Here is a 13,816-nt window from a genome sequence, read left to right as displayed (position 1 = left end):
TTCGTTTGAGGCCATCTATATTTATTTATCTATATTTTTTTTGGGGAACGTACCATGAAACGTAGAGACGTTTCATGGTACCTACGTTCCTAATGAGAGCATTAGTGGTGGGTATCGTAACCCATGATTACGACTGGTAGACAAATGAAGGACTTCTGTTTAATCATTAAGTAATCGATATTTATCTATTGTTTAAAAACTTTTTATTTAATAAGTAACGTTATAAGTATAAACTCATGGTAGGTTAGGTACTTGAAAAACTGGTTAAGTGCCTAAGCATACTATTAGTCAACATGAGACTACACAAATATATTTTATGACCGCATAACATATTTTTAATATTTCATAGTATAGGAGTGGTGGAGTGGCTACGCCACTCGCCGCGCGTGCAGGGATCCTTGCTCCTGTGCCACCACGCCTGCACGTCCGTGTAGTGTGCGGTGCGCTGCCGGCGGGCATTGGCGTGCAACATGGCGCATATGCGGCAGAAGAAATACGTGTTTATAAACTTCCCCGTACCCTGGAACAGATATTGCTTTTAGGTTTCAACTACACGGAATGTGTCGAGTAGGGAGTAGGCATAGGTAGGGTACCTACCTACCTTCCATTTAAAGTATGAATTGTAGAGCTCGTCGTCCTCGTCCAGGCGGCGCAGGTAGGCGGCGAGCTCCTCAGCATCTTCAAAATCCTCGATGTGCACGTACGAGTGGTGCGGCGCTACGGCTGCGTACTCCTCCGGACGTGCGCCCATCACCACCGGCAGCACGTCGTGCCTGACACATAACGTATTATTTGAAATAACATGCATAGCCCCAGCAGTTTCCCCGGTCGCGTAATTAGAAATGCTAGTTAAATACGAACCAGATGGTGAGGAAATGGAGTAGGATTTCTAGATTAATATGCGTTAAAATATGTTAGAAACCCTCATTCTATACGACGTATAAGGCTTAGAGCTAATATAGGTTTCTGGTTTACAGATGGAGTACGTATACTGTCACATACTGCTATCAGACACTTATCTAGTAGGTACTTAGATATTAAGTTACCATAGACTTATCTAGCGGATAGCATTATCACTATAGGATTGCGGATTATTGATTACGGATTACGGACAACGATTATTCGGTAATCAGTAATCGGAAGTCGGAAATCCGTAACCGGTAATCGGAAATGAAAATTGGGGTAGTCAGAGATACATCCATCGCATACAAGTATCGGTTTCACGTTGACAATCTGAATAAGGATAATTTCTAATTTCCAATTTGAATCCCTAAGTATACCAAAATGTCACGCAAGGGTGACGAGTAGAATGAGGGTTTCTAGCATATTTTAACGTATATTAACCTAGAAATCCAACTCCAGTTCGTCTCGGCTGGCGGGGACGTATAGAGCTAACATTTCTAATTACTCATCCTGGTCCCTAAGGCCCAGTTTTCTTTGTTACCATAATATGCAATAGTCTTACACGAACCGGGGCTTGTCTTTGGGTGCACTCACATAGTGCATACTCGGATAATCGCAAGTTGATGTCACACCAGATTTAGATTACTTAAATTGTTTTAAGGGTTGGCTTTCTTCTACGTGTTGGCTTCGGCCCCACGCACGTCTTCCAAAAGTCCGGGACTCCATAGGTCCGGATTTGGAAACTACATATTACTTTTAATTGAGAATGTGTCTTTGAGCACCTTTAACAACGTTAGAAAGAAGCAGCTACATTGTATGAGAATGTCAAATTTTCCTTCAAATCTGTCTGTCTTGCAATATTTGAGGTCTAATTACTTAGTTTTTTGCCCGTATTAAGGTACTTTTTTGGATTTTTCTAAAAGCCTATTAAATGGAGCAGTTTTTAGAAATACTTTCAGGGTCCATGACAATCTCATGTGTTTATTATTCTTCGGCGAAGTTTTAACAACCGTAACAATTTTTGTCGAATTCTCACTTTGACTTCCGATAACTTTTTTTTATCTTTGATTTGACTTTGATTTATCTTTGATTGAGCGGTACACAGCCTTAGGCATAGTTGTGAAGTAAAATAAAATAATTATTAAGAAAGGGATAGCGACAAAATGATTATTTCTGAAGTAAGGTAGAAAATCTAGAAAAAGGTACTAAATGGGTCATATCTCCTAAACCGTAAATAATTGCTGAACATACATGGGGGTGTTTCTGGTAGCTAATGAGCCACTCTATCTAATTTTTCATTTTGAACGTGAACTTCTGGGCCACCCTGTATACGCCCCGTAAAACATAGTTTAGACCGCATGAAACGTAATTTAGAGTATTAGGTACCTACTTATTTAGGTGATAGTATTTTGGGGATGGGCAGCGGTGCTAGCCCGCTGAATCCCTCTTTGCTTTTTAGATATACTTTGTCTCGTTCAATAGGGTACGTTCCAATCACAACACAAAATTTTATATCCAAAACGTTTATTGCACCTCTCACAGTCCACCATTAAATTTAACTACTGAACTAAGTACTCAATCAATTATTCATCCACCGTAAATAACGCACAAACTTTTTCCGCTTCTTTAATCGTACTGTGTCAAAACTCTTGTCTCTCCCGACTCCCGTGTGTGTGCGGGAGCGCGGGCGGGGAACGACCGCTGATTGGCTGACGGTTGGCGGCAGTTTTCCAGCCGCCACACCACCCCCCTACGGAGTCAAGAAAACCCGGAAAGAAGAAGAAGAAGAAGGTCAGAGATCGAACGGCTTAGCAAAGCGGACTGTCCGACCTGTCCTAGTGGTGTAGGGTTTGCGTGAGTCTGGAAAAGAAGGAAGAGTAGTGGCAGAAGGAAGAACAGTGATAGTAGACGGGGCAGAAGGAGCAGCAGGCGGAGTCGCAGGAACAGCTGAAGGTGAAGCTACCGGTACTGGTGGAGCCGGAGCAGCTGGTGTAGTAGCGGTTAGGTCAGCATCAATGTGTGCAGGCTTGACACGGTCGACACTGACTGTTACCTCTTTGCCCTTTATTAGAAGAGTGATGGTCTTCGTTGCTCTTTGCACGACTAGGTATGGTCCAGTGTACGGCGGTGTCAGGGGTCGTCGTACGGTGTCGTCGCGGAGGAACACATGCGAAGCCGACGTCAAGTTTTTATAAACGAACGACGTTGGCTGAGTGTGGTGTGCAGCGGGGACAGGTCGCAATGTTTCCATGTACGTCCGCAGCTGGGCGACAAAATCCGACGTTTTTACACTGGGAGATTCTGGATCAAACATCTCGCCAGGTAAGTGCAACGGTTCCCCATAAACCAATTCTGCCGCTGAAGCTTTCAGGTCCTCTTTCAGCGCTGCGCGCATGCCAAGTAACACGACAGGTAAGGCTCTGATCCAGGATTCATCGCGACACATCAGGGAGGCTTTGAGTTGCCTGTGTAGGCGCTCGACCATGCCATTGGCACAGGGATGGTAACTGGTAGTTCTAAGCTTCTTGGTCCCTAAAAATGCCATAAGTTTACGGAACAGATCGGACTCAAATTGCCGTCCCTGATCTGTTGTTATGCAAGTAGGGGTCCCAAATCGAGCGATCCAACCAGAGAGAAGAGTATCGGCAGTTTCTTCTGCCGTGATACTTCGCATGGGCCACGCCTCAGGCCAGCGCGTAAACCTATCCACAGCCGTCAGCAGATAGCTATAACCCTCACAAACGGGCAAGGGTCCCACAATGTCAACGTGGATGTGGCGGAAACGGCCAGGTGGAACGCCAAAGTTACCGAGCGGTGAGACAGTATGTCTTGTAACCTTGCTACGTTGGCAAGGGATACAAGACCTAGTCCACTCGCGGACGTCCTTTTGCATGGAAGGCCACACGAATCTGTCGGTGATAAGACGGGAGGTAGCACGAATGCCTGGATGGCTTAAGTTATGGAGCTTGTCGAAGTATTTCCGACGGAAAGAGACAGTGAGGAATGGCCGGGCTTTGCCGGTAGACGTGTCACAGATGATTGTGACGTCAGTACCAGGCAGCGCGACTTTCTCTAATTTTAGAGAGGTACCGTCGCTAAGCAGTTTCTGTAGCTCCTCGTCTTCTTCCTGTGATACGGCGAGAGCTGTGTAGTCGTCCTCTAAGGAGATTGCCTCTATGCGTGACATTGTATCAGCCACGACGTTATCCACACCTTTTATGTGTGCAATATCCGTCGTGAACTGGGATACAAAGGTGAGCTGATTGAGCTGTACCGGAGGCAACTTCTCCCGACGCTGCGTGAAAGCGTAGAGGAGGGGCTTGTGGTCAGTGTAGATAGTGACGTGCTGCACTTCCAAGATGTGACGAAATTGCTGCACACTCTCATACACTGCCAATAATTCGCGGTAATATGCGGGCCACTGGGATTGCTTTTCCGTAAGCTTCTTGCTAAAGAAAGCAAGCGGTTGCCAATGTGGACCGACTTTTTGTTGCAGGCAAGCTCCGACTTGATGAGAAGATGCATCCGTGAACAGCCCCAGTGGGGCATCAGAAATGGGATGAGCCAAGAGAGTAGCGTTAGTGAGATGCTTCTTACAATTCTCAAACGCGAGCTCTAGTTCTGGTGTCCAGGGTACTGGCTTTGCACCTTTAAGGTTAGAGCTTGCCAACACGTTGATGAGCGGTGCTTGTAGTTCTGCGGCATTAGGGAGGAAACGGCGGTAAAAGTTTACCATGCCTAGAAACCTGCGCAGGCCTTGTACCGTTTTAGGCAAGGGGTACTGTCGCAGAGCTTCAACTCTTCCGGGCGGAGGCCGTGTGCCGTCTTTAGAGATGTTATAGCCTAGGAATGTGACTTCGTTAGCGGCGAAAACACATTTAGACGCGTTCACTATTACGCCGTATTCGGCGAGACGGTGAAAAAGTATACGCAGATGTTCGGCGTGTTCTTCAGCGTTTCGAGAAGACACCAAAATATCGTCAACATATGGATAGCAAAATTCGAGTCCCCTTACAACCTCGTCTATGAAACGCTGGAACGTTTGTCCAGCGTTCCGCAGGCCGAAAGTCATAAAGGGGAATTCGAAGAGGCCAAAAGGAGTTGTAATGGCCGTCTTGCAGATGTCCTCTTTGTTGACGGGTATTTGTTGGTAGGCCTTAACGAGATCAATCGTGCTGAAGACAGTCTTGCCGGCGAGATGTTGTGAAAAATCGGCGATGTGTCGGACAGGATAGCGATCAGGTACCGTTCTTGCGTTAAGGGCTCTGTAGTCCCCGCATGGACGCCAGCCATCTTCTCCCTTGCGTGCCATGTGTAATGGTGAAGCCCAGGGACTGTCCGAAGGTCGCGCTGTGCCAGATCTAACCATTTCCTCAAATTCCTTCTTCGCCGCAGAGAACTTCTGAGGGGCGAGGCGCCGAGGTCGACAGGAAACAGGTGGGCCATCAGTCGTCACAATGTGGTGCACTGTGGAGTGCCTGATGACACGTGGTAGGCCTGGTGGGCGAGTGAGGTCAGGGTGTTCAGAGAGCAGTTTAGAGAAGATGGTGTTCTCTGTTGCTACAGACCTCACGCTTACTTGGTTGACTTGGGCGACGCTAGCTGGTGCTGAGAGGCTGGTGGCGCCGTCCAAGAGCCTTTTGTTGTGGCAGTCTGGCAACAAGTTATAATATGCCAGAAAATCCGACCCTATTATAGGAGTACTTACGTCGGCCACTACAAAATGCCAACGGAACTCCCGGCGCAGACCAAGGTTTAGGCAGAGAGCGATGGTGCCGTAGGTCTTGATAGAGCTGCCGTTTGCGGCGCTGAGTTCGTAGTCTGTAGCAGATGAGCGGCCTTTGACAAGGCGGCGCGGAAAACAGCAAAGATCCGATCCAGTGTCGATCAAAAATCGGCATTTGGAGTCGGCATCGGTAACAAACAAGCGGCGGCCGGGATTAGGACAATCAGTTGCCACCTCTACTGACTGCCTGTCGCGTTTCCCTTATCGGTCTTCCACTCACAAGGGCTGATGCACTTACTAGCTTTGGGGCCGAACCTTCTATGGTACCAGCACAGGCGGCGACCACTAGAAGACGACCGGGAGCGGTTACTTCTGTCCTGAGAAGTCGGTCTTGACCGTGATCGTGCAGCCGCGGAGGTAAGGGCATCAACCTTCTGAGTTAACTGGTCGATGCATCGCATGATTTTCTCCACGTCGAACGCAGGAGCGCTAGCAGCGTGTACGGCAGGCATGGGGTGACTTACCTCAAGGATGTTGTCTGCAATCTCTGCAATTTTATCTACAGGTAAGTCCTTCTGCGCGGCGAGTATCACTTGTATATTGTTAGGCAAGCGTCGCATCCACAGCTCCCGTATTATGCCATCATCAGAAACGGTTTTGCCAGCCAAAGAACGCAAGTCACGGAGGAACTGCGAAGGTTTGCGATCACCTAGTTGCTCCTCGCTGAGTAGTTGCCTGACACGCTGTTCCCTCGAACACGACAACCGCTTAATTAATTCTGTTTTAAGAAAATTGTACCTGTCCTCTTTAGGCGGGTTAACGATGATGTCCTCCACCACGTCAGATACCCTAGAGTCCAAAATAGCAAGTACATGGCTGTACTTGGTCCTGTCCTGCGTGATACCGGCGACGTCGAACTGTGCCTCTGCCTGGCCAAACCATACACTAGGCTTGTTTACCCAGAATGGTGGAAGTTTGACAGAGACAGCTGCAGTGACTTGTGCCTGTGATGTGGATGGGCCTTGTAATTGTGCCAGCTGCTTTTGCAGCTCCACAAGCTGCTCCTTCAACTCGTCCTGCGATGCCATAGTCAGGAGAAAAATACACAAGACAAAAGGGTAATATAAAAAGAGAGAGAAAAAGAAACCAGGGAAAATAAACCACACACACAGAGAGAGAGAGAGACAACAAACCAACACCGATAATAAAATAAAAAATATAAAAATGTAAAAGGAAACTGACTCTGCTGCAGTCACACACACTATATATGATTAATAAAAATAAGCACAAATAATAGTTAAAATAAGACCATAACCATACCAAACAAAATTCAAATGAGCAATTAAATTCAATTAACTTAAGTAGTTGTTACAATGAATTCAATTAAGGTAAGTATGAAATTCTAGCAGTTTAAATGATTAGAGAGAATTTGAAACTATAACAATGTTTATAAGATGTAAAATGAAATGTAAGTTGTATACAGTGAATCTATTTTTAGAAATGTAAACAGTTTTGCTAGCTTCAATGTTTTGTTATTGTATTATGAGGCCCTTAGAATACCAATGAGACAACTGAAGTCTTAGGTACCTTTTAAGATGTTCACTTATAAGTACTTAATTAAAATTATTATAGCAAAATGTAACACACAAGGTTTATCTTAGTTACCTGGATAGTAAATTAATATTTTTAAAAGGTATTACATGCACAAACCTGTATCACAACACTTAATAGATAGCTAATTAATAATAAGGAATGTAGTAGGTTAAATGTTTATGTTTTAGATCGGCGTAGAAATTAGTTGTAGTTAGAATAGTATATAGTCCAAGTAGTTGTAGTTTTAGTTATTGTAGATAGTTAGGTAATTCACTCCACATGCAGGTATCCTTCGTCCAGGAGTCCTCAGTACTTCTCAGCTATGTGTAACTTGCTGCAGGCAAAAACATACATGCTATCCACCACCAAATTGAAGTCCACTGCCAGGTAAGTAGGTATGTACTTTCAGTAAGACACCACAGCCCTGATGCGGTAGATATTTTCGCAGGTAGGTAGGTATCGCTTAGTTTCAGATGCAGTAGATGAGTACTGGATGGAGATCGTGTGCACTGATCGTCTTTGAAGTACGGGAAACGGAGTATTTACGGTCGGCAAGGGTAGATAGGATGTCTTCGCATCTGATCAGTCTCGCGGTGCTTGAATGGGTATAGTTCTTCAAGGACAGTGTCGAATCAGCCTCGCGTCGATGACTTTGAGTACGTAAGCCGCCTGGCGACTGCTCGCGGAGAAATTTGAGACTTGCCTTGAGCCGAAGAGTAGGTTATTGTGTATGTAGAACGTCGTCTGGGGTCACCAATTTGGGGATGGGCAGCGGTGCTAGCCCGCTGAATCCCTCTTTGCTTTTTAGATATACTTTGTCTCGTTCAATAGGGTACGTTCCAATCACAACACAAAATTTTATATCCAAAACGTTTATTGCACCTCTCACAGTCCACCATTAAATTTAACTACTGAACTAAGTACTCAATCAATTATTCATCCACCGTAAATAACGCACAAACTTTTTCCGCTTCTTTAATCGTACTGTGTCAAAACTCTTGTCTCTCCCGACTCCCGTGTGTGTGCGGGAGCGCGGGCGGGGAACGACCGCTGATTGGCTGACGGTTGGCGGCAGTTTTCCAGCCGCCACAGTATTATTATAGTAATTTATGTACCCCAGTCCATTTACGAAGAACTTTTCCGTAATGTAATCTCGACAGTTGGAGTTTTCGAAAGATAAGTAGAATTTGTAATCCCTGTTGAGTGTTTTCGAACACCCGGGATCTGAGCGGGGACAGCGGTGGGTGCTGCAGCCTCCGTATATGTCCACGGGAATAAACTGGCTGAGTGCTAAAGCGTACTGCATCCGAGAATTGGGCGTACGACAGTTCGACACGAACCACGCTACCTGAAAAACCACAAACATGTAAAAAAAAGGAAATTATTTTTATTGAAACATAGGTACGTGCTATAATTCTGTCATACCTTTTTTGTTTTGTTAGCTGCGTAGTTTCTGTCTAATTCTCTCTCGGTGATATTAGGATTATAGTATATCCATCGTGCGTAAGGCGTCACTATGTCGGAGTCCCTGCGATAAGTCGCCGTCCAGTTAAACACTACAGACGAGTATCTAAGACGCGTAGTGTGGTATGGACTCTCCAAATTGTACCAAATCCAGGTCTAAAATACATAGTTACAATAAGCAGTTTTATCAAGTTGCTGGCGGAGACCTTGTCGCTGTCGCATTAGTTTATTTCGTGATGGAAAAAGTGCCTCCTAGACACTGTATAAATTATCTGGAAAATATGAATGAGGCCTGATGAATGAAAGTCCATCTTCATTCATAGCACCCCACCCCACCTATAAAATGAGACACGCCAAAAATGGTACGTTAAGTATGTACTTGCATTTGTAATCATAGATACCTGGTTTGATAAGGGCCTTAGGTGAAATCTTTCGTTACTGTTTTTAAATAAGACGGCGTCAGCAGAGGCGGAGTCGCTTGAGTCCGCGGTGAGGGTGCATCGGTTCACAGAACATTTGTTCCTCAGGAATTCCCTGCGACCACTTGGGACATCCCACGCGTCAAAACCGTTTGGTAAAAATATTTTTTTTATTGGCAACCCTTTGTTTTTTGGCAAACTAAACAGCAGCTGGTTGATAATTCTGAAATAAACGTAAGTATCTCATTATTGATTATGACAATGAGTTTAATAAATAACTTGTAAAATATCTGTCACCTATCATCTCCAGGTGCATCTTCCGGGAAAAGTTTGGGCTCTGTTGTATTGCTTGCGTTGGCACTGATGTTAGTTCGTTTATTAAATGGTTTAAGTATCTAAAAAATAAAAAAATATACCCTCTGGTTAAAACGCTAACGTACTTACGTTAATTTTAAAAGACGTTAACTTTTCCTAATAGATAGATAGATAGATAAAATACTTTATTGAGCACAATGGACACAAAATACAGATATAAGGACAGCATATACAGAAAAGCACAACAGGCGGCCTTATTGCTCATGCAGCAATGAAGCAGTCGGGTTAAAAGGATCACCACATCACCTGTTAGCAAGTAATGATGTGGTCTAAGTGGGCAGGTTTACCTAGTGAATGAGACAAAAGGGTAATATAAAAAGAGAGAGAAAAAGAAACCAGGGAAAATAAACCACACACACAGAGAGAGAGAGAGACAACAAACCAACACCGATAATAAAATAAAAAATATAAAAATGTAAAAGGAAACTGACTCTGCTGCAGTCACACACACTATATATGATTAATAAAAATAAGCACAAATAATAGTTAAAATAAGACCATAACCATACCAAACAAAATTCAAATGAGCAATTAAATTCAATTAACTTAAGTAGTTGTTACAATGAATTCAATTAAGGTAAGTATGAAATTCTAGCAGTTTAAATGATTAGAGAGAATTTGAAACTATAACAATGTTTATAAGATGTAAAATGAAATGTAAGTTGTATACAGTGAATCTATTTTTAGAAATGTAAACAGTTTTGCTAGCTTCAATGTTTTGTTATTGTATTATGAGGCCCTTAGAATACCAATGAGACAACTGAAGTCTTAGGTACCTTTTAAGATGTTCACTTATAAGTACTTAATTAAAATTATTATAGCAAAATGTAACACACAAGGTTTATCTTAGTTACCTGGATAGTAAATTAATATTTTTAAAAGGTATTACATGCACAAACCTGTATCACAACACTTAATAGATAGCTAATTAATAATAAGGAATGTAGTAGGTTAAATGTTTATGTTTTAGATCGGCGTAGAAATTAGTTGTAGTTAGAATAGTATATAGTCCAAGTAGTTGTAGTTTTAGTTATTGTAGATAGTTAGGTAATTCACTCCACATGCAGGTATCCTTCGTCCAGGAGTCCTCAGTACTTCTCAGCTATGTGTAACTTGCTGCAGGCAAAAACATACATGCTATCCACCACCAAATTGAAGTCCACTGCCAGGTAAGTAGGTATGTACTTTCAGTAAGACACCACAGCCCTGATGCGGTAGATATTTTCGCAGGTAGGTAGGTATCGCTTAGTTTCAGATGCAGTAGATGAGTACTGGATGGAGATCGTGTGCACTGATCGTCTTTGAAGTACGGGAAACGGAGTATTTACGGTCGGCAAGGGTAGATAGGATGTCTTCGCATCTGATCAGTCTCGCGGTGCTTGAATGGGTATAGTTCTTCAAGGACAGTGTCGAATCAGCCTCGCGTCGATGACTTTGAGTACGTAAGCCGCCTGGCGACTGCTCGCGGAGAAATTTGAGACTTGCCTTGAGCCGAAGAGTAGGTTATTGTGTATGTAGAACGTCGTCTGGGGTCACCAATTTGGGGATGGGCAGCGGTGCTAGCCCGCTGAATCCCTCTTTGCTTTTTAGATATACTTTGTCTCGTTCAATAGGGTACGTTCCAATCACAACACAAAATTTTATATCCAAAACGTTTATTGCACCTCTCACAGTCCACCATTAAATTTAACTACTGAACTAAGTACTCAATCAATTATTCATCCACCGTAAATAACGCACAAACTTTTTCCGCTTCTTTAATCGTACTGTGTCAAAACTCTTGTCTCTCCCGACTCCCGTGTGTGTGCGGGAGCGCGGGCGGGGAACGACCGCTGATTGGCTGACGGTTGGCGGCAGTTTTCCAGCCGCCACAGTATTATTATAGTAATTTATGTACCCCAGTCCATTTACGAAGAACTTTTCCGTAATGTAATCTCGACAGTTGGAGTTTTCGAAAGATAAGTAGAATTTGTAATCCCTGTTGAGTGTTTTCGAACACCCGGGATCTGAGCGGGGACAGCGGTGGGTGCTGCAGCCTCCGTATATGTCCACGGGAATAAACTGGCTGAGTGCTAAAGCGTACTGCATCCGAGAATTGGGCGTACGACAGTTCGACACGAACCACGCTACCTGAAAAACCACAAACATGTAAAAAAAAGGAAATTATTTTTATTGAAACATAGGTACGTGCTATAATTCTGTCATACCTTTTTTGTTTTGTTAGCTGCGTAGTTTCTGTCTAATTCTCTCTCGGTGATATTAGGATTATAGTATATCCATCGTGCGTAAGGCGTCACTATGTCGGAGTCCCTGCGATAAGTCGCCGTCCAGTTAAACACTACAGACGAGTATCTAAGACGCGTAGTGTGGTATGGACTCTCCAAATTGTACCAAATCCAGGTCTAAAATACATAGTTACAATAAGCAGTTTTATCAAGTTGCTGGCGGAGACCTTGTCGCTGTCGCATTAGTTTATTTCGTGATGGAAAAAGTGCCTCCTAGACACTGTATAAATTATCTGGAAAATATGAATGAGGCCTGATGAATGAAAGTCCATCTTCATTCATAGCACCCCACCCCACCTATAAAATGAGACACGCCAAAAATGGTACGTTAAGTATGTACTTGCATTTGTAATCATAGATACCTGGTTTGATAAGGGCCTTAGGTGAAATCTTTCGTTACTGTTTTTAAATAAGACGGCGTCAGCAGAGGCGGAGTCGCTTGAGTCCGCGGTGAGGGTGCATCGGTTCACAGAACATTTGTTCCTCAGGAATTCCCTGCGACCACTTGGGACATCCCACGCGTCAAAACCGTTTGGTAAAAATATTTTTTTTATTGGCAACCCTTTGTTTTTTGGCAAACTAAACAGCAGCTGGTTGATAATTCTGAAATAAACGTAAGTATCTCATTATTGATTATGACAATGAGTTTAATAAATAACTTGTAAAATATCTGTCACCTATCATCTCCAGGTGCATCTTCCGGGAAAAGTTTGGGCTCTGTTGTATTGCTTGCGTTGGCACTGATGTTAGTTCGTTTATTAAATGGTTTAAGTATCTAAAAAATAAAAAAATATACCCTCTGGTTAAAACGCTAACGTACTTACGTTAATTTTAAAAGACGTTAACTTTTCCTAATAGATAGATAGATAGATAAAATACTTTATTGAGCACAATGGACACAAAATACAGATATAAGGACAGCATATACAGAAAAGCACAACAGGCGGCCTTATTGCTCATGCAGCAATGAAGCAGTCGGGTTAAAAGGATCACCACATCACCTGTTAGCAAGTAATGATGTGGTCTAAGTGGGCAGGTTTACCTAGTGAATGCTTACTCGCATTAGCTTTAGAAACTCCCAAGATTAAATGTTTTGGAAACACAGACATTCAATGCCAATATCGGGAGTACCTAATTTATAAACTTGCAGACTATGAATAAGGCAAACCAAATACCTAACTAAGTATATTGTGTAGGTAAGTACCTAAAAATAACATTTATTTTGAGAAAAATGTATTTGTTCAATAGTAACCTTGCGAGGGATAGTCGGCCGCGGTGTTAGATAGTACGCTGCCAGCGCCAGGGGTATCACTATGTACCACATTGTGATGCTGGCTGCAGTGCGGAAGATACCTACTTCCAGTACAGCAAGGGCTTGGAATGCTAGCAACTAACAGTAGGTAGGTACCTATTATCAGTATTCTCTGGTGGTGCAACAACTTTTTTCTCAAAACCCTGCGTCATTTTACTATTGTCGACACCTGCAAAACATAATGCATTAACATTTTAAAGTAGGTTTTTTCAGGTGTGCAATAAATCATATTTATTCCTCATAGCGTGTCTACTATTTACCACTATAAATGTGAAAGTGCCTGTCTGTTTGTTTCACGCTCGTCTAAAATGCTGGACCGATTTGGATGGATATTCGCACTTTAATGAACAGAAACCCATGGACGAACAACATTTATGCAATTACTCAAATTCATAACTTATAATTATTTATATAAGTTCGCCCTTTTTAGTATAATTATCTTATGGTGCCATATCTGGCACAGGTTTTTGCTTTGCAGGTTTTTTGCTATAAAACATAACTCACTTACCTTGCTGCATTAGAAATCAGGAGAGCCAAGTGAATTAATACAAAACACCTCACAAATACTTAATACCTATTATCGCGTTAAAGGCTTCTAAAGTAATAAAATTAAGTAAGTACTTTTATTACTTTTTGACTAGCAGACTGAAATTATATTTTTTATGGCTTGGTTTACCAACTCATATTATTATTTACTTATAGTTTGTTACCGTAAACAAATAACGTCGTGAAAAACGTA

General features: G+C 42.9%; 1 protein-coding gene across 5 annotated transcripts; it reads right to left on the bottom strand.

Annotated features, from left to right (window-relative positions):
• Window positions 1-326: 326 nt before the first annotated feature.
• Window positions 327-13,403, bottom strand: LOC126380645 (glycoprotein 3-alpha-L-fucosyltransferase A-like). Of its 5 annotated transcripts, none has more exons than XM_050030203.1 (8): window positions 13,338-13,403; window positions 13,018-13,246; window positions 12,443-12,540; window positions 12,128-12,368; window positions 11,688-11,882; window positions 11,378-11,610; window positions 602-773; window positions 327-520 (listed from the first exon to the last, which is right to left on the bottom strand). In XM_050030203.1, exons 2-8 carry the CDS (start codon window positions 13,087-13,089, stop codon window positions 344-346), a joined length of 1,188 nt encoding a protein of 395 aa, XP_049886160.1. In that variant the 5' UTR covers window positions 13,090-13,246; window positions 13,338-13,403; the 3' UTR covers window positions 327-343. The 5 variants fall into 5 exon arrangements, with proteins under 5 accessions (XP_049886160.1, XP_049886163.1, XP_049886161.1 ...); XM_050030206.1 differs by lacking the exon at window positions 11,378-11,610 and adding an exon at window positions 8,338-8,570; XM_050030204.1 differs by lacking the exons at window positions 11,378-11,610; window positions 11,688-11,882 and adding exons at window positions 8,338-8,570; window positions 8,648-8,842.
• Between the last annotated feature and the right edge of the window lie 413 nt (window positions 13,404-13,816).

Source organism: Pectinophora gossypiella, chromosome Z (genome assembly GCF_024362695.1).
Source record: "Pectinophora gossypiella chromosome Z, ilPecGoss1.1, whole genome shotgun sequence".
Lineage (NCBI taxonomy): Eukaryota > Metazoa > Arthropoda > Insecta > Lepidoptera > Gelechiidae > Pectinophora > Pectinophora gossypiella.
Note: the sequence above shows the minus strand (reverse complement) of the source record. Positions and strands in the feature narration are given on the sequence as shown.

Excerpts from the sequence above, each read along its gene's own strand:
- LOC126380645 (XM_050030203.1), bottom strand. The coding sequence starts at position 13,089 with ATGTGGTACATAGTGATACCCCTGGCGCTGGCAGCGTACTATCTAACA. Across the intron at positions 12,369-12,442 it reads GATGCACCTGGAGATGATAG|AATTATCAACCAGCTGCTGT; the intron begins GTGACAGATATT and ends CGTTTATTTCAG. Across the intron at positions 774-11,377 it reads TTCTTCGTAAATGGACTGGG|GCACGACGTGCTGCCGGTGG; the intron begins GTACATAAATTA and ends GTTATGTGTCAG.